At 38.7% G+C, this 27,857-nt stretch overlaps 1 protein-coding gene across 3 annotated transcripts in view; it reads right to left on the bottom strand.

Annotated features, from left to right (window-relative positions):
- Positions 1-343: 343 nt before the first annotated feature.
- Positions 344-27,857, bottom strand: part of LOC150090182 (ATP-binding cassette sub-family F member 2) — a 142,322-nt gene continuing 114,808 nt past the window's right edge. For all 3 annotated transcript variants that reach the window (XM_090389768.1, XM_090389770.1, XM_090389769.1), the window contains exons 14-15: positions 16,239-16,442; positions 344-928 (exon numbers count right to left, since the gene is read on the bottom strand). In XM_090389768.1, the coding sequence (XP_090245894.1) occupies positions 809-928; positions 16,239-16,442 (324 nt within the window). In that variant the 3' untranslated portion in view covers positions 344-808. The remainder of the gene's footprint in view (positions 929-16,238; positions 16,443-27,857) is intronic.

Here is a 27,857-nt window from a genome sequence, read left to right as displayed (position 1 = left end):
GCATATCAATAATTTAAAAATCTTCAAATTGTAAAATTAACAATACATGTTACGAAAAATATTCAATTTTTATTGTATGCCACTTAAAATTTAAGGGCTTTCATTACAATAAATAGAAATTTATAACTTTTTTTTCTGTAAAACAATAATTCATGCTTAAGAAATTTGTAAATTTCTGTTTTGTGAAAGCACAATTATTCCACATACCCATACCTGCTTTGGGTAAAAAAAAAAAAAAAGCCATATATAACTGTACAGCAAATTTATCTATAATAGTAGTTACTTTATAAAAGTAAGCCAACTATGAATTGGTATTTAGTATTAAAAGTTTTAAGAGGAATCATACACATGCACTACATATATTTTAAAGTTTTATTTCTGACTGACATTTCTTGCATCCAGCATATCACAGTATTTGAGTTAAATATAATTTCTTGTGATTTCCTCAGCACTAACTAAACAATGCATAGCCTCTGAAGCTAAACCATATGCTTAAAATTAAGAACTCTGTCAAGTGTCAATATCATGACTTACTAGGAAAAAATCCTAAGGTGATTTTTCTTGCGAGGAGATAAAAATATATTTAACAATTACTGTTGCCTACAAAAAACAATGTGTTGTGTGATTTAGTTTTTTTGGAGGATGACAATCCAGTTTCCTTACACAAACTTTCTTTATATGAATAAAAATTACCAACAGAGTTCGTCAACACTGTAAAATAAACTAGTTGCAAGAAGTGTATGTAATGTCCAACTGCAGTCATATTCCACGGATCACAGTATATTCTGCCAAAAATATTAACACAGATTTAAGTTAGACGCTCTATTTCCTTCATAATTTTTTTACGTAAATGTTCCTTATAATTCTGAATATCTTTCGGCCATTTAGTAATAGCTTGTTTCTCACAGACCCAGATTTCTTCAGCTACCTATAGTAATTAAAGAAGGATATTGAAGAATTAATTAAGGAAATAATTAAGTAAATATGTGAATTTCTATATACTTTAAAAGCCATAAGGATTTTTATTTGTAAACAGAAAGAGTTTCCAGAAAAGAAGTTTAAGACAATTTTTAAGCAAAACTCATAACAAAGTTTCACCTTCTGGGGACGATTTTAATTGGCAGCATAAAAATTATACGACACACACACACACACACACACACACACACACACACACACACACACACACACACACACACACACACACACACACACCTGCAAAAGTCCATACGGCAGCCTTAATCCTCCTAGACATACTTACTAGCAACCTCTGATAGGTGTCAGCTAGAATTTACCTCTGTTCCTCCTGGAAAGTAGCTGAGCTGTCACAGCCTAATCCAGCACTCCAATTTTTTCCAGAATGTTCAATGGGAGTGAGGTCAGGGGGTTGAACCAGCCCCCAACCTCACTCCAAAAATGTTTGCTGCTTGACATTTTTAAGAGGGGGTTGCTACCAATCGCTCTAGTTCTAGAACTTGTATAATAGTTTTGCCACTTGAAACATGCAACACTCAGAGAATGGACATTGGTTACCTGCACTGGAACTGGAGAAAACAAAGGCAGGTCAAGTGCTCACCTGGGAAAGAAGAGTATGTTGACAGCAGGGGGTGGTATGATTAAAAATGGAAGGAGGGAAAAAATTTGATGGATTTAGGGAAGTTTGTAGTTGGTTATTTGGCAATATTATGATTTGCAGCCTCCACTACAGTGAATCGGTTATCAATCAGAAAAAATTGATTATGTATTCAAAATTAAATTTTTTTTTTTTTTAAAATACAATATCCAGGAAGGACATAAATGGATATCATTACCGAATGTGCAGAAAAACTATGATGACACAAGTGCTAGTCACTAAAGATAGATTTGTATCACAACCACAAGCCTGATAATACCTTGAATATATAAATTATATCTGCTGAATGAAAGGAGCAAATGAGATTTCTGAACAACCATTAAAACTGCACAGACACAAGATAAACTGTGTCCCATTTCACTGTCCAGAAGCACTCAATGACAGATATTTAATGAATACATACAGAAAATTTTTTATCAGGTGCAAAGGAAAAACCATACCAATGCTGTCAAAGTATATTCCTGACATCCATGTAATACTCACTTGAACTATAAATAGCTTTGACAATTACATTGCGAAGGCAGATTACGAGAAATCCTTGGCAAAAGATGCTAAGAAAAACAGCAAGGATTTCTTTACTTATATAAACTCTAAAAGGAAGGGGATGAATCTGATCGGTCCACTTGACATCGATGGTTCGACTGTTGATGATCCTGCTCAGATAGCAAACAAACTGAATGAGTATTTTGCATCTACATTCACACATGAAGAATTATTAAGGTTTGAAAATGGCAGAAGGTTATCAAATTGTAGCAAGATACTTAATGATTTTGTAATAACCGAGAGCAAAGTGGAAGAGAAATTGTTGAAGTTAAACGTAAGAAAAGCACCTGGAGTGGATGGGATCTATCCAGTTATATTAAAGGAGACGGCAAAGCAACTAAGCAAACCCTTAGCCATAATTATGAGAGCATCCTAGGACTCAAGGGAGGTTCCCACGGATTGGAGATGTGCAAATGTATCCCCAATTCACAAAGGGGGATCGGAGGGTGACACGAGTAATTACAGACCAGTTAGTTTAACTTCTGTTCCGGGTAAAATAATGGAGTCGCTGGTTAAAGATGCATTGCAGGATCATCTAGACAAGACTGCAGCAATAATTCAGACACAGCATGGGTTTGTTAAGGGAAAGTCTTGTCTGACAAATTTGATAGGATATTATGATGTGGTTACAAAGGAACTGGATGCGAAAAATAATTTTGATATCATATATTTGGATTTCAGGAAGCTTTTGACACTGTTGCGCATGGAAGACTATTGTACAAATTGGAGCAGAATGGTATTAAGGGTAAGTTGCTACAATGGATAAAAGGATGGTTAAGTGCTAGAAGACAGAGGGTGGTAATCAATGGGTGCTGCTCTTCTTGGACTGATGTTATTAGTGGAGTCCCACAGGGTTCGGTGTTAGGTCCACTGTTGTTTTGTATATTTATCAGGCTTAATGTCGAAGTTTGCAGATGATACAAAGGTTGGCAGGGTTGTTAATGACAGTAATGGCAGTGTGCTACTGCAACAGGATCTAGATAATTTGGGCAGATGGGCTAAGAAGTGGCAACTGAAGTTTAACCTTGACAAATGCAAAGTACTACATATGGGTAGAAGTAACGTACTTCTACCCATATGTAGGAGAGGTAGAAGAAACGTACCAACTACGTGGTACTACACTTAAGGTGGTAGAAAATGAAAAAGACCTAGGAGTAATTGTGCAGTCAGATATGAAGTTTTCTGAGCAATGCAGACAGGCTGCCAGGGCAGGTCATGGGGTTTTGTCAATGATATATAGGAATTTTGCTAGCAGGGAAAAGGAGGTGATTATCCCTCTGTATAAGGCAATGGTCAGGCCACGGCTTGAGTACTGCGTACAGGTCTGGAGGCCTCATTTTAGGAAGGATGTAGATTTACTTGAGTGTGTACAGAGAAGGGCAACAAGATTGGTGAGGGGAATGAAGGGATCCTCTTACCAAGGGAGGCTTAAGTTCTGCAAATTGCAGTGGCTGGAGACTAGGCACCTGCGCGGTGATCTGATTGAGGTATATAAGGCCTTGAATGGGTTGAGCACGCTGAATTCTGATGGGATCCTTCCACTTGTTCAGATTACGAATCTAAGGGGGCATAAATTCAAATTAAGAAAAGACAGATGTAGAATAGATGTGCGGAAATTTTCCTTTAGCCAGCGGGTGGTTAATTGCTGGAACAAACTTCCATCTGTCGTTGTGGAAGTTGATAGGTTGAATAAATTTAAGGAGGAACTGGACAGGCATTTGGAGGGAATGGTGTGATTTTTTTTTTTTTTTTTTTGGCTGATGCTGCATAAGCTCATACATTTGCTTTCTTGCATCACATGCCACTACTACTACTACATCCTACTTAGGCAAAATATGAAATGAATGGCAATGAACACAATATAGTATGCTTTTCTACTGATTCTAATTTGAAATACCTAAGTGAACAAAGCAAGATGTTCGGTGACACCTTCGGTGACACATTTTACCTTAAATTTTTTTGTCAATTATTGCCATTTACAATTGCAGTAACCACAACTGCATTTCCAGCCACATACAGTTGTTTCTGACTGAAATTACAATCAACAAAACTGCTCAAATCATTTTGTTTGATTATGACACTGTAGGGTGCCAATTCCACCAAGCACAGTCAAGATGAAAAGATAATTCCAAAATCAGACAGTAGCTTCACTGAATTTCTGGCCTACTTCCACCTTAAGCTAATGAACTGGCAGGCTATATCATAGAAGATCTGATGTCAGAGCAACTGGGTAATAGAATATTACATCGTGGAAGATGTGCAGTTTCCAACAGATCTATGGGCTTATCAGAAAGAAACTGCTTTCAAATTATTTTGATTCACAATTTAATCATCATCATCATCGTCATCAGCCATTTTCAATCCACTGCAGGATGAAGGCCTCTCCAGCAACTTTCCAGTTCCTTCTGTTTTGAGCACTGGCCATCCATTTACTACCCACAAACTCATGAATTTCATCTATCCATCTCCGCCTTTGTCTTCCAGATTTTCTTCTAGCTCCTCTTGGATACCATTCTGTTATTTTCTTAGTCCATCTGTCATCATGTCTTCGAGCTATGTGTCCTGCCCAAGACCATTTTAGTTCTTTAGTTTTGATAAGAATGTCCTTTACTTGAGTTTGTTGCCTAATCCATGTGTTTCTGTTCTTATTAACAGTCTGATTCCCAATATGATTCGTTCCATTCTTCGCTGTGTAGTTCTCAGCTTCTCTTCCATTCTTTTGGTGAGTGCCCAAGTTTCACTTCCATAAGTCATGGTGGGGAGTATACATTGGTTCCTTATTTTACGTTTCAGACAAACTGGGATATTGCTCTTCAGTATGTGACTATATTTCCTGAATGCTATCCATCCAAAATTTATTCTTCTCTTGACTTCCAGCCATTTATCATTATTACAGCTAATAACTTGTCCCAGATAAGTATATGACTCCACCTTTTCAATTACTGCTCCTTCAATCATTATTTCCCTTTCTGTGGAATACTTGTTCATCATTACTTTTGTTTTAGCCATATTCATCTTTAGTCCAAAATCCTTACTAGCTGTGCATAACTGATTAAGATTTTCCTCTAATTTTTTGGGATCATGGCTTATGACCACAATGTCATCTGCAAATTGTAAATGGTTTAGGTACTCTCTGTTCACATTGACTCCTTTCTGCAACCAGTCTAATCTTCTGAAAGCTTCCTCAAGGGCAGCAGTAAACAGCTTAGAAGATATTGTCTCCCCTTGTCAAACTCCTTTCTCAATTTTAAATTTCCTACTGTCTTTGTCTAGTCTAATAAAGGAGATAGCACTCTCATATTTTCTTCAAAATCATAATATATGGGGTATCAATGCCTTGTCTTTCCAGTGCCCGAAACATTGCCTTATGCTGTATGGAGTCAAATACCTTTTCATAATGCCCAAATGCCAGGCATAATGGTGTTTTATATTCATTTGCTTTCTCCATTAGCTGTGATATTACATGAAGGTGATCCATAGTTGAGAATCCTGTCCTAAAGCCAGCTTGCTCTTTCAGTTGATTCTCATCAAGTATTCTTTCTAATCTGTTAGTAATGACCCTTGTGAACAACTTGTAGATGTGGGATAACAAGCTAATTGGTCTATAATTTCCAATTTCTGATTTATCTCCTTTCTTATGCATCAAAACTATGATTGCATTAATCCACTGCTTAGGCGTCACACCTTTTCTAATGCACTTTGTGAAGAGCCTTGCCAGTTTTTGTGTTATGTCTCTTCCTCCCAATTTTAACAACTCTACAGTAACTTCATCTTCCCCCGGGGCTTTCTGATTCTTCATTTTCTTCAATGCATGTTCTACCTCATCAGGAAGAATATTGGGTATGTCGTATGTGTTGCTACTTTGCAATCCATCTTCCCCACTGCTGGCATCATTCCCCTGCTCCTTGTATAATTCTCTATAGTAGTCTTCTGCTATTTGAATTATGCCTTCTCTGCTGTTTATAAGTACACCATCGCTATTCTTCAGTTTCAGTATCATTTGTCTTTCTGTATTACTGCTCATGGCTGCTGATTTAAATCCTTTGTTTTCCCTTAATGCTTGTTCTACTTTTCTTGTGTTAAATCTTCTTATGTCCTCTCTGAGTCTCTTTCTAATGGCTTTGCATAACTTTCTAATACTTTGCATAAGTATCAGTATACTCAATTTTCTCCCTGTCAGTACCACTTTATCCCCTTTCTTAACGTTGTGGCATATGAACCCATTTGGTCCAACAGATCAATGCCCGCTTTTCCTTTATTATATGTTAGGATAGGAAGTGGTTTTTGTTTGGCTTCTTTTCATCTTCCTTTAGAACATCTCGCCACTTTAGAACAATAATTCCATTTCTTTCTTCCTTGGCGATCATTCCCCCTTTATCCAGCTTTGAGTTCATGACTTCTTTAGGCATAAATTTTTTACTGGCTTGTAAAATACTGACGTGAGTTTTCTGATGAAGAAACGATAATGTCAGATTGTAGCTCAAATAAAAATTGTCTACATACAAGGTGCGACCTTCATTTAGAAGTCCTTGCGATAATTCTTCGCAGACTTTTGCAGCTAAACCTACAGATTTTCTATAATTTTCAGATTTATCTGAATAAATCTTACTCGACCAGGTATTTATTTGTTACAGTCAGTCCTTGTATAACACGTGTTTACACTACACAAATTCGATCATACACGATTTATAAATAGAGGAATGATATCTTATATAACACGAACAGAATTCACTTATGCACGATTCGCCTTTGTGTTTACAAGAAATGGCAGTCGAACGCGGAATCACCCCAACCGAATGCAACACGATAGGAATGAAGAGAAGATTTTGAAAATATATTTATGGTTTTTATATCAGTGAAGGGGAAACGCATTTCACCATAATAACGTAAAATTCCAGCTATCGGTATTATCGCAAATGCAATTAGATCGAGTTTACTAGCAGGAAAGCAACTGGAAATTGTTTTTATTGTTTTATGGTAGTAACCCCCAGAAATGTGCTTTAGTAAAATGTGAGGTGTTAATAGTGTATCTATGCCTTTACGGTGCTGTTTATTCAGTTGCTACACGCGTGCAGCTTTGTTTATGTGTATCAAGCGTGTCTCCTCATTTTGTAATTGTGCTTTATTCCCTAAAAATGAGTAAAATACTTAAAAGGTGTGAAAAGGAAGCATCCTGGTGAAGACACTGCAGATTCAGGGAGAAAAAGAAGAGCAATATCGATAAACAGAGGCGGACTAGATCAAAAATTCTTACCCAGGAAAATTTGTAGTGCCCTCATACTAGCGTTTATGGCCAAAATCACACTGGCCTCCGGCTCACCTGAGTTTCCCCAGTAAGGCTTATGGCCAGTCCACCTCTGTCGATAAAGAAAAAATATGAAATTGTGAAACGCTTCGAGTGAAATAAAAGACCATGTGATATTGCACGTGCTACAGACCTAAATGAGGCAACGCCGAGAATTACAAAGAATGCAGACAAAATAAAAACTTTCATAGCAGGAACAACTCAAAGTGTAATTAAAATCCATTAGATTAAGACACAAAGAATTGGAAGAGATGGAACAGCTGTCATCTGTTTGGATAGAAAAATCAAACAAAGAACAAGTTTGCTTAATTAATCAAATTTGCTTAATTAAACAAAGAACAAGTTTGCTTAATTAAATAATCGTAATAAAATACTTGCGTATTTTATTACAATTATTTATTGTGTTTGGTAATGTTTTGGTTACAAATGTGAGTTCAATCTTGGGTGGTCGGCTCCTAACCCTATTTTTCCCATAGGGCCTGTTGTTTGTATTGTATGATTTTGCATTGCACGAGGATTTCTAGGAACACAACTATCGTGCTATACGAGGACTGACTGTATTTGGTTTTTTTTTTTTTTAGGAGCATTAGCAACTAAGGCCATATTGCTCTGGGGATATGTGGTGGTCATTCCCTGACCTTTCCGCATCCTCCGTATTTGGTGGGCACAGGTTCGAACCCCGGTCTAATCAAGAAGCGTGTGCTACGCTTCTTGATTAGACCGGGGGCTGCTCCTGCCCACCTGGCTACGGAGGCGCCTACTCGACCAGGTATATCCTTCAGTGGAACATAACTTGAACAGCTTGATTCTATATCTGTGAGTTATATCAGCCTGCCCCCTCCAAGGAATAAGAGTTTCATCAATGATGTAATCTTAGCCGAGAAAAATATTTTCTGAAATTTGTGCTGCAAAACATCTCAGGTGTTGTATCTTACCAAGCCTGTTCCCTGGAATGGCAGTTTCATTGTCTGAAAAATGAAATGGCATAACAATTATTCAAATCTGTTGCGAGACAATTTTTGTTTCTAAGTTATTTTTATAGATAGGTTTGGCTGACCAGTAGGATGCAATACCACCCAATCTCAATCTTACTAATCCCATCCAATTAAGTAGCCAGAAAAACTTTATCTCATCAGCAATTGTTGGGACCCACTTTTCTAGACGACTCTGCCGCGAAACTCAGGTACTTTGAATTTTCTGTTTGGAATATCTGTTTCTGTTACAATAAGATTTATGACTTCTTCACCAAAAAAATAATGAAAACGCTTCGAGTTGAGTAATATTTCTTGATACATCTATTTGCAGTCCGGATTTGCCTGTAAAATCAAATCTTGTTTGGCATCCTTCGTATTCAGTCCATTCAATAATTTCATTTGTTTCAGTCATTTCAATCTCAGGTTCTTCGTTATTTTCAATTTGCTTATCAGTGTTTTCTTCTGCCATCCAGTCTTGAAGCACTTCAATATTTTCCAGTATTTCAGTATCTCCTTCTTCATTTGATGAAATATCGCAGTCAGGATCTTTTACTGAATCATCAGAGTCTTTTTCATCTTCAGAACTACTAAGGTTTTCAGCAATTTCGCTCAGTTCCTCTTCTTTTAGTAATTTTCTTTTCGCCATTGCTTTTTTTTTTTTTTTAAACAACACACTTGTACAAACTTGTGGAGAAACATACAACACAATATAATAGATAATACATGCTAACGAACTTGTTTTGACAAAATATTTAACAATATTGACAAACATTGTGACAAGTTTGTGAGTTTATTTTATTGGGATTTGTTTATTGCAGCTTGTGCATATGCAATAAACTAATTACAAACAAACCTTCATATATGTGCCTGTAATAGCTTCACACGTATGTGGCCGACATGGCTTCTCAAGAAATAAAGTAACCTACTGGGCCAGCATTGGCCACATATATGCAACACAAAAAAAAAAAAAAAAAAAAAAACCAACATTACACTGACATCACAATATTTATTTTAGAGTTACTAATAAAATTATTTACTAAATACATTTTGGCCTCAGGGGAAATTTTTTCTTAAACTAGCTTGGCGGTCAACATGTTAAGGTGGCAGCCTGATAGGTTCAGAGATGGACCTCCTCAAAAGCTCTGTGGGGTGTTCTGCACAACTGATGGAGCTTTGTATAGAAATTGTTTTTTTTTTTTTTTTTTGACAATGGATGAATGCTAAGTATATCAATAAGACCAAGAAACAAAAGAGATGAGCAAACAATCGAAACACATTAATCTTCACCAAAAAAAGAAAAACACAAGGTTCAATTGTCTAGAAGACTTGCAACATCATGTTGCGAGTCTTCTAGGACTTTAAAGGTATCATCCTTATAAATTACTTCCCAAAAAAGCAACAGAATCACTGGGGAGAACTACAAAAAGCTCCTGGGAAAGTTAAGAGAGGCTGTCAAAGTTGATGAGATGCATGAAGCTATCAAAAGGTGTCAGCCTCCTAGGCAACAATGTTCTTGCTCACAAGGCTGCTCTCACTTTGTGAGAGCAGGTGTAGCTTTGAGAATTTACAATAACCACCTAATTCTCCTGACCTCTCACCTTCAGACTTGTTCCTCTTCCATAAAATGGAGAAACCATTATGGGGCTGCAGATTTCAGACTGAGGAGGAGGTAATTAATGAACTGAAAACCTGGTTTTCTGCTCAAAGTGAGGAGTTCTATTTATAACCTGAAAGAGTTTATCAACAGATGGGAAAAATGTGTCACCCTAGAAGGCAGCTACATAGAAAAGGATAAAATTGCCAGCCAAGTTTCAAATTCCCAACTCGAATATTTCTTGGTAAAAGTAAATACTTATTGACAGCCCTTCATAAACTCTGTTTTTTATTATTATATTCTACTTCAATAGAATTTAAATTCAATTTAAAACTAAACTAAATTCATAAAGCTGATATAATCCCATAATTTTGCAGTTGTCTGTGAAAAGGCACATGCAACAAGTGTAACAAAACATTCACCGAGCTACTGAGTTGCAAAGCATTCTTGCACCCCAACCGAACTATGTTTGTTTGTTTTGTTTTTTGTTATTTGGAGCATTAGCAACTAAGGCCATATTGCTCCGGGATATGCGGTGGTCATTCCCTGACCTTTACGCATCCTCCGTAATTGGTGGTGACGGGCTTGAACCCCGGTTCAATCAAGAAGCGTGTGCAATGCACTACTGCTTCTTCCCACCTGGCTACGGAGGTGCCGGTACTGAACTATGCATCAGACAGTGCTATATGCCTTCTTCACCTACATGTGCATGAAAATACTAATGAATTTATGTTTGCTTTGTAGGCTGACACTAAGCAATCAAAGAGTGTGTGGGAGAACTGATACATGTTCCAGGTGGCCATGGTTCAAGCCTGCTGGACCACTAAATATGGTTAATAATAATGTTTATTATCAAACTGGATATTTGTAAACTGTAATTTATATGGCCTTGTTGAGGTATAAACAGAACATGCTTTATAGTCTGCATCATGTTAGTATGTTTATTTGTTTCAGGAATGAATAATATTGATGTATAATAGCAGATTATAGTAAAATACAAAGCAATTAAAATAATTTATAATTAAATAAAAACTTCATTTTATTAAAAAAAAAAATTGTACAAATCTGCAACATGGCCATGAACTGCCACTGACCATTGGGTTATGCTATTAGTTAAGAAACACATAAAATCCAAGGAAGTGAAGCCAGTCGACATCGATGTACAGGGCAGTGTCGAGTCAGTTTGGTGTGACATAAGCATAGGTAAATCAAAATTGAGAGTAGGAGTGTGCTATAGGCCTAATGACTCTGATGAGTATAATAAGATACTGTACAGGGAAATAGAATGGGCCAGTAAATCAGAGAGTCTTATAATGGGAGATTTTAATTTCCCAGATATTGACTGGAATTTGTGGGTTGGTCACTCACACATCAGCAAGGCTTTTGTGGATTTATTGGATGATTGTTTTCTACATCAGCATGTTCGGGAGGCAACTAGAGGGAGTAATGCTCTTGATCTGATTATCAGTAGTGATTCTTCATGCATTAAGAATCTGCAGATAAAGGAACCACTAGGTGGCAGTGATCACAGTGTGCTGAAGTGGGATTTACTCAAGAAGGTAACTACCATCAGAGGTAAAGGGAAGGGTTTTTGCTTTCGTAAAGGCGACTATGATGGTCTGAGACAGTATTTAAATTCTATACAGTGTGACCAACTGATGATGTTACCAACAGCAAATTCAAAATGGGAAGCATTCAAGGAACTAATCTTGGAAGCTACCAGGCTTTACATACCAACCAAGAAATATTGTTCAAGGTTTAGGCCTAAATGGTTGTCAGATGAACTAATAAGACATATGGCAGAGAAGAAAAATGCATGGGATACATACAAATTAATGGGTGACATGGAAGCCTATGATAGATATAAGTTGGTCTGTAACCAAGTCACAAAGGAGATTAGGCAGGCAAAGGCAGATTATGAGAAATCCTTGGCAAAGTATGCAAATAAAAACAGAAAATAGTTCTTTACCTATTTAAACTCAAGAAGGAAAGGGATGAATCAGATTGGTCTACTGGATGTTGATAGTTCAACAGTTGAGGATCTCGCTCAGGTGGCTAACAATCTAAACAAGTATTTTGCATCTACATTCACACATGAGGAGTTATTCAGGAAGGGGAATGTCGTAGGTGAAGTAAACATTGGCAGTGAGCTAGATGATTTTCTAATAACTGAGAAGAAAGTGGAGGAGAAATTGTTGAGGATAAACATAAAAAAGGCACCTGGGGTGGATGGGATCTATCCAGTTATATTAAAGGAGGCAGCAAAGGAAGTAAGCAAACCCCTAGCCATAATTATGAGAGCTTCTTTCGACTCAGGGGAGGTACCCATAGACTGGAGATGTGCAAATGTAACCCCAATTCACAAAGGAGGATCAAAGGGCAACACAAGTAATTATAGACCTGTTAGTTTAACTTCGGTTCCAGGAAAATTAATGGAGGCACTGGTTAAAGAAGCACTGCAGGATCATCTAGACAAGAATTCAGTTATAGCTCAGACGCAGCATGGTTTTGTTAAGTGCAGGTCTTGTCTGACCAATTTGATTGGATACTATGATGTAGTCACAAAAGAACTGGATGCAGGGAATAACTTTGATATTATATATTTGGATCTTAGAAAGGCTTTTGATACTGTTGCGCATGGCAGACTGCTGCACAAATTGGAGCAGTGTGGCACTGGAGGCAAATTGCTGCTATGGATAAAGGGGTGGTTGAGGGGTAGAAGACAGAGTGGTAATCAATGGACACTGCTCATCGTGGACTAATGTTATTAGTGGAGTCCCTCAGGGTTCAGTATTGGGTCCTTTATTGTTTTCTGTATTTATAAATGATATTGATGATGGTATATCAAGCTTAATGTCCAAGTTTGCAGACGATACAAAGGTTGGCAGGGTTGTTAAGGACACTACTGATACTGTGCTGCTGCAACAGGATCTGGAAAGGTTGAGCAGATGGGCTGACAGGTGGCAAATGAAGTTTAACATTGACAAATGTAAAGTACTACATATGGGAAACAGTAACCCCAGATCAACACATCAACTCTGTGGTACTACGCTGACAGTGGTAGAGAATGAAAAGGACCTGGGGGTAATTGTGCAGGCAGATATGAAGTTCTCTGAGCAGTGCGGATGAGCTGCAAGAGTAGCTCATGGTGTCTTGTCAATGATATACAGGAATTTTTCTAGCAGGGATAGGGATGTGATTATTCCCTTGTATAAGGCATTGGTCAGGCCACACCTTGAGTACTGTATACAGGTCTGGAGGCCTCATTTCAAGAAGGATGTAGAGCTGCTGGAATGAGTACAGAGAAGGGCAACAAGATTGGAACAAAGGGTTGCTCTTATGAAGGCTTAAGTTTTGCAAATTACAGAGTCTGGAGACTAGGCATCGGCGAGGTGATCTGATAGAGGTGTATAAGGCTTTGAATGGCTTGAGCATACTCAATGCCGATGGGATTCTTCCTCTTGCTCAGAATAATCACCTGAGAGGGCATAAATTCAAATTGAGGAAGGACGGATGTCGGATAGATGTGCGGAAATTTGCCTTGAGCCAGCGGGCAGTTGGTTTGTGGAATAGACTTCCATCACTTGTTGTAGAAGTTGATAGCCTAAAAAATTTAAGGCTCAGCTGGACAGGTATTTCGAACGAACGGAGGGGTGAAATGGGAGTAGTGGTTGTTTTTTTTTTTTTTTTGGCTGATGCTGAATAAGCTTGCTTTCTTGCAACATATGCCTCTACTAATGCTAATGCTAAAAAACTGCAAAACCTATTACTACTTGTTCATTGTTATTTATACATTATTTTTGGTTAAGAGAATTGTGGAGTCAAATAAATTATCACCATGGGACAGATATGAGAAATTTCATTTATTTCTTTCAGAAAGTGAACACGTTATTGTGATGTTCTGTGCCAACCCAAAGTACTGTGAGTACTCAGTGCCTGCCACAAGCATGTTCAATGAGTTCTGTCGTACAGCGCCCCATGCTCAAAATAATATTGGTGATTAATGTATTAAATATTATTCGTATTTAAAATTTTTGTTCGGTATAACATAAAATTATTTAATTATGTCTTAGTTATGAAATTTGAAAAATTAAAAAAAAAAAAAATTACAATTACAAAAACACATCGCAAAAGTTTTGCACAGGACCCTAGGGCCCCACAAGTACTCCTTGAATGGGGCCCCGCAAATTTTGGGGCTGACTCAGTGAGTACTGAAAAAACTTCTACCGCAAACTTGAAGTGACATATTGGGATAGATGTGCAAAGTGAGAGGAATTTATAGCTGGAGTGATTCAGAGCATTGGTCCTCAACAGGCAGTCTGCAATAAATTTTTTTCTGTCTGCAACTCTCTTATTGTCAGACTATTTACAGTTCTTTTACCCATTTGCCATAGAAAATTTTGAATATCCAACATTAAAGTAGCCCAGCCATTCTATTCTTTGTGTAGCATAGTCAGTCTGCAATCCTTCAGAATTTGTTCGATCTTTGATAATCATAATAGTCATGTCAGCTACTTTGCTTTATAAATAATGAAAGGAAATTGCACTATACAGGGAGTGAACTGAAAAGTTTTAGTCTAAAATATATTGCAAAAGTTTTTATGAAAGACAATATTGCCAATCTATGCTGTGACTCTTCTTGTTTGTAACTCCATTCTTCTCCTTTATAGATGGAACTGAAGTGTGGAAGGTGAATGAAGATGGCGACTGTTGAAAGAATCAAGCACCAGGTGTCACATATCTTCATTTAAAGGGAATTTTGGGGCAAATTTTGCCCCAAAATTCCCTTTAAATGAAGGGAATTCTTGTATTACAAGAATGTTTCTGAAAGAAATTCGTTAAGACATGCAATAAACATTAGGGGAATCTTGTTCTTCATATGCCACAGTCAAAAACTGGGTTGCAGAATTTAAGTATGGATGAGGCAGTGTTGAAGTTTGTTTGTTATTTAGGAGCATTAGCAACTAAGGCCATATTGCTCCGGGATATGCGGTGGTCATTCCCTGACCTTTCCGCATCCTGCGTATTTGGTGGTGACGGGATCAAACCCCGGTCTAATCAAGAAGCGTGTGCTACGCACTGCTGCTCCTTCCCACCTGGCTACGGAGGCGCCTCAGTGTTGAAGATGCACCCCACAGTGGGAGGCCTACTGTCAAAGCAACACCTGCAAATGTGGATGCCATTATTGACCTGATTGCGAAAGACCACAGAATAACACTAAAGCATATTGAAATAACATTCAACATCTCCCACAAGACTCACAATACTGTGGTGAATGTTTTCAGAATGAAGGTTTCTTCGAGGTGGGTCTGTAAAGCAATGAACGCAAATCAGAAGTGGAAAAGTGTGAGATGTCACAAGACTGTGCAGCATTTAAGCTAATGAAGCTCAGTTTTGGGGATGGTAGATCGCTGTGGACAAAACATGGGTGCAGCACTTCAACCCTGAAACAAACAACTGAAACAATGGAAGCATCTCTCTCTCTTCTCCCCCTCCTTAAAAGTTAAGTGCACAAGTTTGCTGGGAATGTCACTGCATTCATCTTCTGGGACATAAGAGTGATCATGGTTGATATCTCCTGGAATGAGGTGCCACTATCAATGCTGACAAATATTCTAACCTACTGAGACATTTCTGCAAGGAATTGAGGCTCAAGAGGCATGGGAAATTGGATAAAGGAGTCATCTTGCATCCAGACACTGCACCAATGCATACAGTGTTTGTGACTCAGGCAGCACTGCGTGACTATGGGTTTCAGCTATTACAGCATCTGCACTCCTTATCGGATTTGGCTATGTCGGACTATTTTTTAAAAAGGACTTGAAAGGACAGAAATTCAACAGTGACAATGGTGTGACAGATGCGGTCAACAAATTGGTTTTAGGCAAACTCTACGGAATTTTATCTGAGTGGGTTATGAAAGCTAATGGAGCGTGCCAGAGAGTGTGTTGACTTTAAGAAGGACTACGTTGAAAAATAAATGGGTTTTCACAACTTTCCGGCATTCCCCTCTAAAAGAGGCTAAAAACTTTTCAACCACTACTCATAGTCCCAATTCCAACAATAAGCCGAATGTAAATTCTACTTTTTTAGTTGTCAAAACTGAAAAATAAGTGTTGTTAAAATCTAATATATTTTAATAAACAATAAACAAAATAAATATTCTCTGTAAATGAGAAAATTACTCACCTGACTAATCAGTCGGAAATCATGGCTAACAAGTACCATGCCTCCTTCAAAATTGTTAATTGCATCACCAAGTGCATCAATTGTTTCCATATCTAAATGATTAGTAGGTTCGTCTAACAGTAAAAGGTGTGGAGCCTGCCAAGCCAACCATGCAAATACTACTCTACATCTCTGGCCATCTGACAACTGCCGAATAGGACATATCTAGCAAAAAATTAAATCAAAAATGTTTAGTTGTAATCTGGTTGTTGAAATGCATTTTGTAACAGGATTAACCAGGAAATATGGAAACCCAACACTGAATGAAGTGAAATTATTTAACTTTGGTAAAATATAACCACACACTGAGTTGCAAGTTTATTGGTTACACTAATCTAATAACAAATAGGTCCCCCTTTAGCCTTCAAAAACAGGCTGGATTTATTGCGCAGACTCAACAAAGCATCTAAAGTGTACCACGGAGATGTTATCTGTGCTGACTCAATTGCTTTCCACAGATGTTGCAAACTAGATGGATACAGATCTCTACTCTGAAGAACTCATTCCACCTCCTCCCACAAATGCTCAAATGGACTGATATATGATGATGGGGAGGCCACTGCAGTAAGTGGAATTCACTCCCATGTTCCTGGAACTAGTTCTGTATATTCTGGCCTAAGAACATTGCACATTATCCTGTTGGAAGATGTATTCATAAATGGATATACTATAGCCATGAAGGAATGTGCCTGATCATAAAATTTCCATATAACATCCAAATGTAGCATCCAAATATTGCTCTGATGGTATCAAGACACCAACACTTCCATCACAAGCCTGCATTTTTGACCCACAGCATTGGTCCATGGATTCATGCTGTTTTCACTACATTCTGATTAGGAATCAACATAAAATAGTAGGAAGTAGGATTCCTCATATCAGGCAACATTTTCCCAATCCTCCACTGCCTGGCCTTGGTGTTTGCCAGCCTCTGTAACTGTACTTTGTTGTGTTTTGCTGATAAGAGCAGAGCCAAGTTCAGTCATTGGCTGCAATAAACCATTTGTTACAAGCTTTGACAAAATGTGCATTCTGAAATTCCTCTTTGATTAGCACTGTTTCATAGCGACATTAAAGAAGCATAGATAAGAGGGGATTAAAGCAGGATTTGAAAAGTTTTTAGTATATTGTAAAGTTTATTTTAATAAGTTTTTTCTTCCGTAATAGTGATTTTTTTTTATATTATAAATATAATTTTTTGAAAGTTTGTTTTATTAATAATTAGTAAATTTCATAATTGTATTACAAGATCAGCCTTGAACACTTCGTCAGAGGGTACCATGACTCATACAGAAATAGCTGATGGCGATTTCTGGGTGAGTCATGATTTTATCCTTTGAAGAACCTGTGGCATGTATCCCAAGGTCGACCTAGTGGATAATCCTAGCTCACTTGGAGATTCTTTCCTTCCTCACCATTGTAAGGAGTGCACCGATCTTAAGTTATAATTTGGTGCATTGCTAGAACAATCTGAATCACTGAAAAACAGGTGCTTGCCTTTGAGAATAATGTAACTGGGAGCTTGTCAGGGACTCAATACTCTAGCAACCTACCAAGTGATGCACTTCCGATTCAAGCCCAGAACACAATAACCAAGTGCAAACTACTCTGGTTCAAAAGGACTTAGTTTTATTAGGAGACTCCATTGTCAGGAAAAAGGGAAATATTTTTTGTAATAAGGATAGGTGGACTAGAACCAGGATGTCTGCCGGAGGAAACATTAATGATGTCAGAAAATGACTGTCAGATTTTAAGGGGGAAAAGAGAATATTATTATTCATGTGGGGACTAATGACATTAAGCATACACAATCTGACGATTTGTTAGAAAAATATAGTTAGGTCACAATGTCTATGTGTCTGCAATTCTGCCCAGACACGGGCAGAATTGCAAACACAGACATTGGAGGGATTATATGCTGAAAGTCTTGTGGATTAACTCAAGACTTGAAGGACTCTGCAAAGCTTTTGGGGGAAAATTTCTATGAGCTTGGCCTGCACTTGTAGGAAGAAGGAATCTGTTTTGTAGAGACAGGATACATTTAAACAAAGGTGGTGCAAGTGTTTTTGCCAGTATTATTGAAAATATTATATTTAAGGTATTATACCTTTAAAGGTTCAGGGAAACACCTAGTTTGGGGAGGGGGAAGGATAATATAGATATGCATTTATCTGATAGTATTGGTCAAATTAACTCTTGCACATACCTCAAGAGTGTTTGTTACCACAACGGAACATAGTAGCAAGATGTTCTTAAGGTAAAAGCATTTCAAACGAGTGGGTAGCAAATGCCAGGAAAGCAAGCTTAAATAACTTTGAGGGGTGTGTCGGGGTAGTTAAATATACAAAAACACTAAGTCTTAATTGTTTATACAGTAATGTTAGAAGTGTCGTCAATAAATGAGTGAATTTGAACTGCTGGTTAGAACAAGTAACACTGACATAACAGGGCTTACAGAAATGTGGTGCCACTGGGAGATAAGGGATGATGAGTTTCAGTAGAGCACACAATGTATTTAGGAAGGACAGGGAAGATAGAAGGGGCGGTGGGTTATGCTTCTTATCAAAATTAGCCTGAGTGCAACGAAAGCTTTCCCAGATTCAGATGTTTCGCATGCTTGTATAGAATCTGTATGGTGTGAAATAGATGGAAGCAAAGGTATAATGAGAGTGGGAGTAATCTGCAGGCCAGATGATTGTGAAGATTATGATGAGAGCTTCTACATGCAAATGGAATGGGCAAGTAAGCATGAATGTCTTATTATGGGTGATTTCAATTTGTCTCTAATTGATTGGAGCAAATATGAAGGAAACTCCAAATGGGGAACAAAATTTTTAAATCAACTAGATGATTGTTATTTGTATCACCATGTCAGGGAAAGTACTAGGGAAAAGAATATTCTAGACCTCATCTTCACCCATGAACAATATGACATAATAGGGCTGACAGTACAGGAACCAGCAGCAGGAAGTGATCACAGAGTTCTATGGTGGATGATGAAGAGAGAGAGAGAGAGAGAGAGAGAGAGAGAGAGAGAGAGAGAGAGAGAGAGAGAGAGAGAGAGAGAGAGAGAGAGAGAGAGAGAGAGAGAGAGAGAGAGAGAGGGGTAGCAGTAGTTAAAGGCAACAAATGGGTTATAATTTCAGGATAGGAAATTATGATGCCTTAAGGTGTTACATGGCTTCTATTAACTGAGTAGATATTTAAAGTTAAAAGTTAAACTTTAAATACTTAAAGTTAAATTACGGTACTTAAAGTTAAAATAACTTAGATAGAGATTTTGTAGGTATTACTTAGTATCGGAAAGGGTATCAAATCCACGTGTTTACCGTTCATAAACGGCCGCCATTGCTACGTGAAAATTAATCAGTAAAATCTATTAATCTTGTCGAACTTCATTGGCAATTAAATTGTAATTTTAACTATACATATAACCACTTAGGTTACGGAACATAAATAATTAGTAAAAATAAATAATTAATACATAACTTGATACAGAAGTTATATAAAGGGATTTCGTAGATAACACTCGTTACTGAAGCGCGATACAGCATATCCGGAATTCGATAGCATTAGCTTTGTATAGTATAGTGCATAATATAATATTGTCAATTAAATTGTACTTTTAACTATATATATATAACGACTTAGAGTACAAACGTAACAAATAATTAATACATACTTGATACGGAAGTTATATAAAGGGAACTCGTAGATAACACTCGATACCGAAAAATAAATATAGCGTTATAACTGTGTTAAGATACAAGTTTAAGGTTTTAATTTTGTTCTGAAATTGTAATTTTATTGACATTTAAATCGAAACCTGAAAAACAAGATGCATGGTATTTCAGAGACTGCTGGGAGCCATTGCGGTACAAGTAAACACATGGGTTGTGTTAGGGTAGCTAAGAATAGAAACAGGTGCAGGTATACTTGCGTGTACACCAATCCTAGGAGTTTAGTAAATAAATTTGATGAATTTGAGGTATTGCTAAAAACATCGAAGGCAGATATTGTTGGGATATCAGAGACGTGGTGTCACACAGATATAAGGGATGCAGAACTGCAATTTGGGGAGTACAACGTCTACAGAAAGGATAGACAGGATAGGAAGGGAGGAGGGGTTATGTTATTAGTTAAGAAACACATAAAAACCAAGGAAGTGAAGCCAGTCGACATCGCTGGACAGTGCAGTGTGGAGTCAGTTTGGTGTGACATAAACATTGGGAGATCAAAATTGAGAGTAGGAGTGTGCTATAGGCCTAATGACTCTGATGAGTATAATAAGGAACTGTACAGGGAAATAGAGTGGGCCAGTAAATCAGAGTGTCTTATAATGGGAGATTTTAATTTCCCAGATATTGACTGGAATTTGGGGGCTGGTTACTCACACACTAGCAGGACTTTTGTGGATTTATTGGATGATTGTTTTCTACATCAGCATGTTTGGGAGGCAACTAGAGGGAGTAATACTCTTGATTTGATTATCAGCAGTGATTCTTCATGCATTAAGAATCTGCAGATAAATGAACCACTAGGTGGCAGTGATCACAGTGTGCTGAAGTGGGATTTACTCAAAGAGGTAACTACCATTAGGGGTAAAGGGAAGGGTTATTGCTTCCGTAAAGGCGACTACGATGGACTGAGACAGTATTTAAATTCTATACAGTGGGACCAACTGATGATGTTACCAACAGCAAATTCAAAATGGGAAGCATTCAAAGAACTTATCTTGGAAGCTACTAGGCTTTACATACCAACTAAGAAATATTGTTCAAGGTTTAGGCCAAAATGGATGTCGGATGAACTAATGAGGCATATGGCAGAGAAGAAAAATGCATGGGATACATACAAATTAACACATGACACAGAAGCCTATGATAGATACAAGTTGATATGCAACCAAGTTACAAAGGAGGTTAGACAGGCGAAGGCAGATTACGAGAAATCCTTGGCAAGGGATGCAAAGAAAAACAGCAAAGAGTTCTTTACTTATGTAAACTCTAGAAGGAAGGGGGTGAATCAGATTGGTCCACTTGATATTGATGGGTCAAGTGTTGATGATCCTGCTCAGGTAGCTAACAAACTAAATGAATATTTTGCATCGACATTCACACATGAGGAGTTATTCAGCGAGGGGAATGCCAGAGGTGTATTCAACTCTAGCAGTAAGCTACAGAATCTTGAAATAACTGGGAGTAAAGTGGAGGAGAAACTGTTGAAGATAAACACAAGAAAGGCACCCGGGGTGGATGGGATCTATCCAGTTATATTAAAGGAGGCAGCAAAGGAAGTAAGCAAACCCTTAGCCATAATTATGAGAGCTTCCTTGGACTCAGGGGAGGTACCCATAGACTGGAAATGTGCAAATGTGACCCCAATTCACAAAGGAGGATCAAAGGCTGACACAAGTAATTATAGACCTGTGAGCTTAACTTCTGTTCCAGGAAAATTAATGGAGGCACTGGTTAAAGAAGCACTGCAGGATCATTTAGACAAGACTTCAGTTATAGCTCAGACACAGCATGGTTTTGTTAAGGGGAAGTCTTGCCTGACCAACTTGATTGGATACTATGATGCAGTCACAAAAGAACTGGATGCAGGGAATAACTTTGATATTATATACTTGGATCTTAGAAAGGCTTTTGATACTGTTGCACATGGAAGACTGCTACACAAATTGGAGCAGTGTGACATTGGAGGCAAATTGCTACTATGGATAAAGGGGTGGTTGAGGGGGAGAAGACAGAGAGTGGTAATCAATGGACACTGCTCATCGTGGACTGATGTTATTAGTGGAGTCCCTCAGGGCTCAGTGTTGGGTCCATTATTGTTTTCTGTATTTATAAATGATATTGATGATGGTATATCGGGCTTAATGTCCAAGTTTGCAGACGATACAAAGGTTGGCAGGGTTGTCAAGGACACTACTGACACTATGCTGCTGCAACAGGATCTGGAAAGGTTGAGCAGATGGGCTGAGAGGTGGCAAATGAAGTTTAACATTGATAAATGTAAAGTACTACACATGGGAAACAGCAACCCCAGAGCAACGTATCAACTCTGTGGTACAACACTGACAGTGGTAGAGAATGAAAGGGACTTGGGGGTGGTTGTGCAGGCAGATATGAAGTTCCCTGAGCAGTGCAGAAGGGCTGCAAGAGTAGCTCATGGAGTATTGTCAATGATATACAGGAATTTTTCCAGCAGGGATAAGGAGGTGATTATTCCATTGTATAAGGCAATGGTCAGGCCACACCTAGAGTACTGTATACAGGTCTGGAGGCCTCATTTCAAGAAGGATGTAGAGCTGCTGGAACGAGTACAGAGAAGGGCAACAAGATTAGTGAATGGAACAAAGGGGTGCTCTTACGAAGAAAGGCTTAAGTTTTGCAAATTACAGTGTCTGGAGACTAGTCACCAGCGAGGTGATCTGATAGAGGTGTATAAAGCCTTGAATGGTTTAAGCATGCTCAATGCTGATGGGATTCTTCCTCTAGCTCAGAAAAATCACCTGAGAGGGCATAAATTCAAATTGAGGAAAGACAGATGTAGGATAGACGTGCGGAAATTTGCCTTTAGCCAGCGGGTGGTTGGTTGGTGTAACAGACTTCCATCCCTTGTGGTGGAGGTTGATAGCCTAAATAAGTTTAAGGCTCAGCTGGACAGGTATTTTGAACGAACAGAGGGGTGAAGTGGAAGTGGGTTTTTTTTTTTTTTTTTTTGGCTGATGCTGCATAAGCTTGCTTTCTTGCATCAAATGCCTCTACTAATGCTAATGCTAATGCTAAATCATGACTCTGACCAGAGCAGCAAAGCAAAAGGCTCAAGCTAATGGGAGTGCTGTGACTCAGGGGAGAACTGAGGGGGGTGGTTGCCCCCGAATCACGGCCTTTTAAGATGCACTGTTTGCTTGATGTTTGCGGAGCAATCGAGTACGGGACATGATACTGCCATGGGGGATGTCTTTGTGTGTGGACGATGCAAGGAGTGCAAGGAAATTAGGCGACAACTCGGCGTTGTTATGGTCCTATATGAGACCTTGAAGGACAGGGTGGATGCCCTCGAAGGAAATAAATTGAGGGGCCCATCAAGCTCTCAGCTGCCCACATCAACACCAGAGCTTGGACTTGGTCATCTTGCAACACAGAGGCAGCCCCCAAGGCAGAATGCGCTGGTCCAACAGGAACTAGTAGTTGTTGGTGACTCAATTGTCAGGGAAACGGGGAACATGCTTTGTAAAAAGGATAGGTGGAACAGGACCAGGGTATGTCTGCCAGGGGCAAAGGTTGATGACGTTGTAGAGCAGATATCATCTTTTAAGGGCACAAAAGGTGATATAGTTGTACACGTTGGCACTAATGATATTAAGAGTAGGAGACCAGCGGAATTACTTAACAAGTACAGGTCACTGTTGAAAAAAAGCCGTGAAGTAGGGTTGAATTTGAAAGTGTCTGCAATTCTGCCCAGACACGATAGGAGGGAGTATATGATGAGAGCCTTGTCGATCAATTCGGCCCTGGAAAGATTGTGCAAGGCTGAAGGGGTAGAATTTTTTTCAGCCTGGACTGTACTTGTTAACAGGAGAGATTGCTTCTACAGGGATGGGATACACTTAAATAGAAAGGGTGCAAGAATATTTGCTGATGCTATCGAGGCAGTGTTAGGTGGGTCGGAAAACTGCTAGCTTGGGGGGAGACAAAGACTAATGGATTAACAGTAGCCACGGGCAGAGGTGAAAGAGATTCTTGCACTGCTTCTATTGGAATGAGCAGAAGCCTGAAAAACAAGATGCAGGATATTTCAGAGACTGCTGGAAGTCATTGCGGTACAAGTAAACACATGGGTTGTGTTAGGGTAGCTAAGAATAGAAACAGGTGCATGTATACTTGCGTGTACACTAATGCTAGGAGTTTAGTAAATAAATTTGATGAATTTGAGGTATTACTCAAAACATCAAAGGCAGATATTGTTGGGATATCAGAGACGTGGTGTCACACAGATATAAGAAATGCAGAACTGGAATTTGGGGAGTACAACGTCTACAGAAAGGATAGACAGGATAGGAAGGGAGGAGGGGTTATGCTATTAGTTAAAAAACACATAAAATCCAAGGAAGTGAAGCCAGTTGACATCGCTGGACAGTGCAGTGTTGAGTCAGTTTGGTGTGACATAAGCATAGGTAAATCAAAATTGAGAGTAGGAGTGTGCTATAGGCCTAATGACTATGATGAGTATAATAAGATACTGTACAGGGAAATAGAATGGGCCAGTAAATCAGAGAGTCTTATAATGGGGGATTTTAATTTCCCAGATATTGACTGGAATTTGTGGGTTGGTCACTCACACACTAGCAAGGCTTTTGTGGATTTATTGGATGATTGTTTTCTACACCAGCATGTTCGGGAGGCAACTAGAGGGAGTAATACTCTTGATCTGATTATCAGTAGTGATTCTTCATGCATTAGGAATCTGCAGATAAATGAACCACTGGGTGGCAGTGATCACAGTGTGCTGAAGTGGGATTTACTCAAGGAGGTAACTACCATCAGAGGTAAAGGGAAGGGTTTTTGCTTTCGTAAAGGCGACTATGCTGGTCTGAGACAGTATTTAAATTCTATACAGTGGGACCAACTGATGATGTTACCAACAGCAAATTCAAAATGGGAAGCATTCAAGGAACAAATCTTGGAAGCTACCAGGCTTTACATACCAACCAAGAAATATTGTTCAAGGTTCAGGCCTAAATGGTTGTCAGATGAACTAATGAGACATATGGCAGAGAAGAAAAATGCATGGGATACATACAAATTAATGGGTGACGTGGAAGATTATGATAGATATAAGTTGGTCTGTAACCAGGTCACAAAGGAGATTAGGCAGGCAAAGGCAGATTATGAGAAATCCTTGGCAAAGGATGCAAAGAAAAACAGAAAAGAGTTCTTTACCTATTTAAACTCAAGAAGGAAAGGGATGAATCAGATTGGTCCACTGGATGTTGATGGTTCAACAGTTGAGGATCCAGCTCAGGTGGCTAACAATCTAAACGAGTATTTTGCATCTACATTCACACATGAGGAGTTATTCAGGAAGGGGAATGTCGTAGGTGAAGTAAACATTGGCAGTGAGCTAGATGATTTTCTAATAACTGAGAGGAAAGTGGAGGAGAAATTGTTGAGGATAAACATAAAAAAGGCACCCGGGGTGGATGGGATCTATCCAGTTATATTAAAGGAGGCAGCAAAGGAAGTAAGCAAACCCCTAGCCATAATTATGAGAGCTTCTTTGGACTCAGGGGAGGTACCCATGGACTGGAGATGTGCAACTGTAACCCCAATTCACAAAGGAGGATCAAAGGCTGACACAAGTAATTATAGACCTGTTAGTTTAACTTCGGTTCCAGGAAAATTAATGGAGGCACTGGTTAAAGAAGCACTGCAGGATCATCTGGACAAGAATTCAGTTATAGCTCAGACACAGCATGGGTTTGTTAAGGGCAGGTCTTGTCTGACCAATTTGATTGGATACTATGATGTAGTCACAAAAGAACTGGATGCAGGGAATAACTTTGATATTATATATTTGGATCTTAGAAAGGCTTTTGATACTGTTGCGCATGGAAGACTGCTGCACAAATTGGAGAAGTGTGGCATTCGAGGCAAATTGCTGCTATGGATAAAGGGATGGTTGAGTGGCAGAAGACAGAGAGTGGTAATCAATGGACACTGCTCAACGTGGACTAATGTTATTAGTGGAGTTCCTCAGGGTTCAGTGTTGGGTCCATTGTTGTTTTCTGTATTTATAAATGATATTGATGATGGTGTATCAGGCTTAATGTCCAAGTTTGCAGACGATACAAAGGTTGGCAGGGTTGTTAAGGACACTACTGATACTATGCTGCTGCAACAGGATCTGGAAAGGTTGAGCAGATGGGCTGAGAGGTGGCAAATGAAGTTTAACATTGACAAATGTAAAGTACTACATATGGGAAACAGTAACCCCAGATCAACGTATCAACTCTGTGGTACTACGCTGACAGTGGTAGAGAATGAAAAGGACCTGGGGGTAATTGTGCAGGCAGATATGAAGTTCTCTGAGCAGTGCAGACGAGCTGCAAGAGTAGCTCATGGTGTCTTGTCAATGATATACAGGAATTTTTCTAGCAGGGACACGATGTGATTATTCCATTGTATAAGGCAATGGTCAGGCCACACCTAGAGTACTGTATACAGGTCTGGAGGCCTCATTTCAAGAAGGATGTAGAGCTGCTGGAACGAGTACAGAGAAGGGCAACAAGATTAGTGAATGGAACAAAGGGTTGCTCTTACGAAGAAAGGCTTAAGTTTTGCAAATTACAGAGCCTGGAGACTAGGCATCGCCGAGGTGATCTGATAGAGGTGTACAAGGCTTTGAATGGCTTGAGCATGCTCAATGCCGATGGGATTCTTCCTCTTGCTCAGAATAATCACCTGAGAGGGCATAAATTCAAATTGAGGAAGGACGGATGTCGGATAGATGTGCGGAAATTCGCCTTTAGCCAGCGGGCAGTTGGTTTGTGGAATAGACTTCCATCGCTTGTTGTTGAAGTTGATAACCTAAACAAATTTAAGGCTCAGCTGGACAGGTATTTCGAACGAATTGAGGGGTGAAATGGGAGTAGTGGTTGTTTTTTTTTTTTTTTTTTTTTTTTTTTTTGGCTGATGCTGAATAAGCTTGCTTTCTTGCATCATATGCCTCTACTAATGCTAATGCTAATATCTCACAGAGAGCGAATACAATTGAATTATGGTATACCTTTAAAACATGAATCACAGAAGCCTTGAATGCTTATATACCATTAAAAAAAAATACTCCACAAGGAGGATTCCAAGTTGGATGAATAATGAAGTTGCCAAATTACTAGAGCAGAAAAAGAAAGCATGGAAAAGTTACAGAGCAATAAAAAGTACTGAAGCCTATAACAGCTACAAATTGATCTGTAATAATGTCACTGAAAAGGTCAGGCTAGCAAAGGTAGATTATGAGAAATCATTGGCAAAGAGAGCAAAGAGGGGGCATAAGCAATTCTTCGCATTAGTATTAGTTGAGGCAAATGATACAAGAAAGCAAGATTATACAGCATCAACCAAAAAAAATCCAATCCCATTTCACCCATCCGGTCACATCAAATGTTTCTCTCGTTCAGCTTAAATTTATTTGAACTATCATATCAACTTCCACAACAACAGATGGAAATCTGTTCCAGCAATAAACTACTCATTGGCTAAAGGTAAACTTCTGAAAATCTATTCTACAACAGTCTTTCCTCAATCTGAATCTATACCGCCTGAGGGTTGTAGTCTGAGCAAGTGAAAGTATCCTCTCGGCACTGAGCTTGCCGAGAGGAGACTCGAACCATTCAAAGCCTTATGCAACTTAAGCCTTTCTGAAGAAATGCTTAGTTCTTAAGCACACCCCTTTGTTCCTCTCACCAATCTTGTTGCCCTTCTTTGTACTAGTTCTATCAACTCTACATCCTTCCTAAAATGAGACCTCCAGACGTGTATACAGTACTCAAAGTGTGGCCTGACCACTGCT

Source organism: Mastigoproctus giganteus, chromosome 2 (genome assembly GCF_048544385.1).
Source record: "Mastigoproctus giganteus isolate SK-2022 chromosome 2, ASM4854438v1, whole genome shotgun sequence".
In the NCBI taxonomy this organism is placed as follows: domain Eukaryota; kingdom Metazoa; phylum Arthropoda; class Arachnida; order Uropygi; family Thelyphonidae; genus Mastigoproctus; species Mastigoproctus giganteus.
This window is presented reverse-complemented; position numbering and strand designations above follow the sequence as displayed.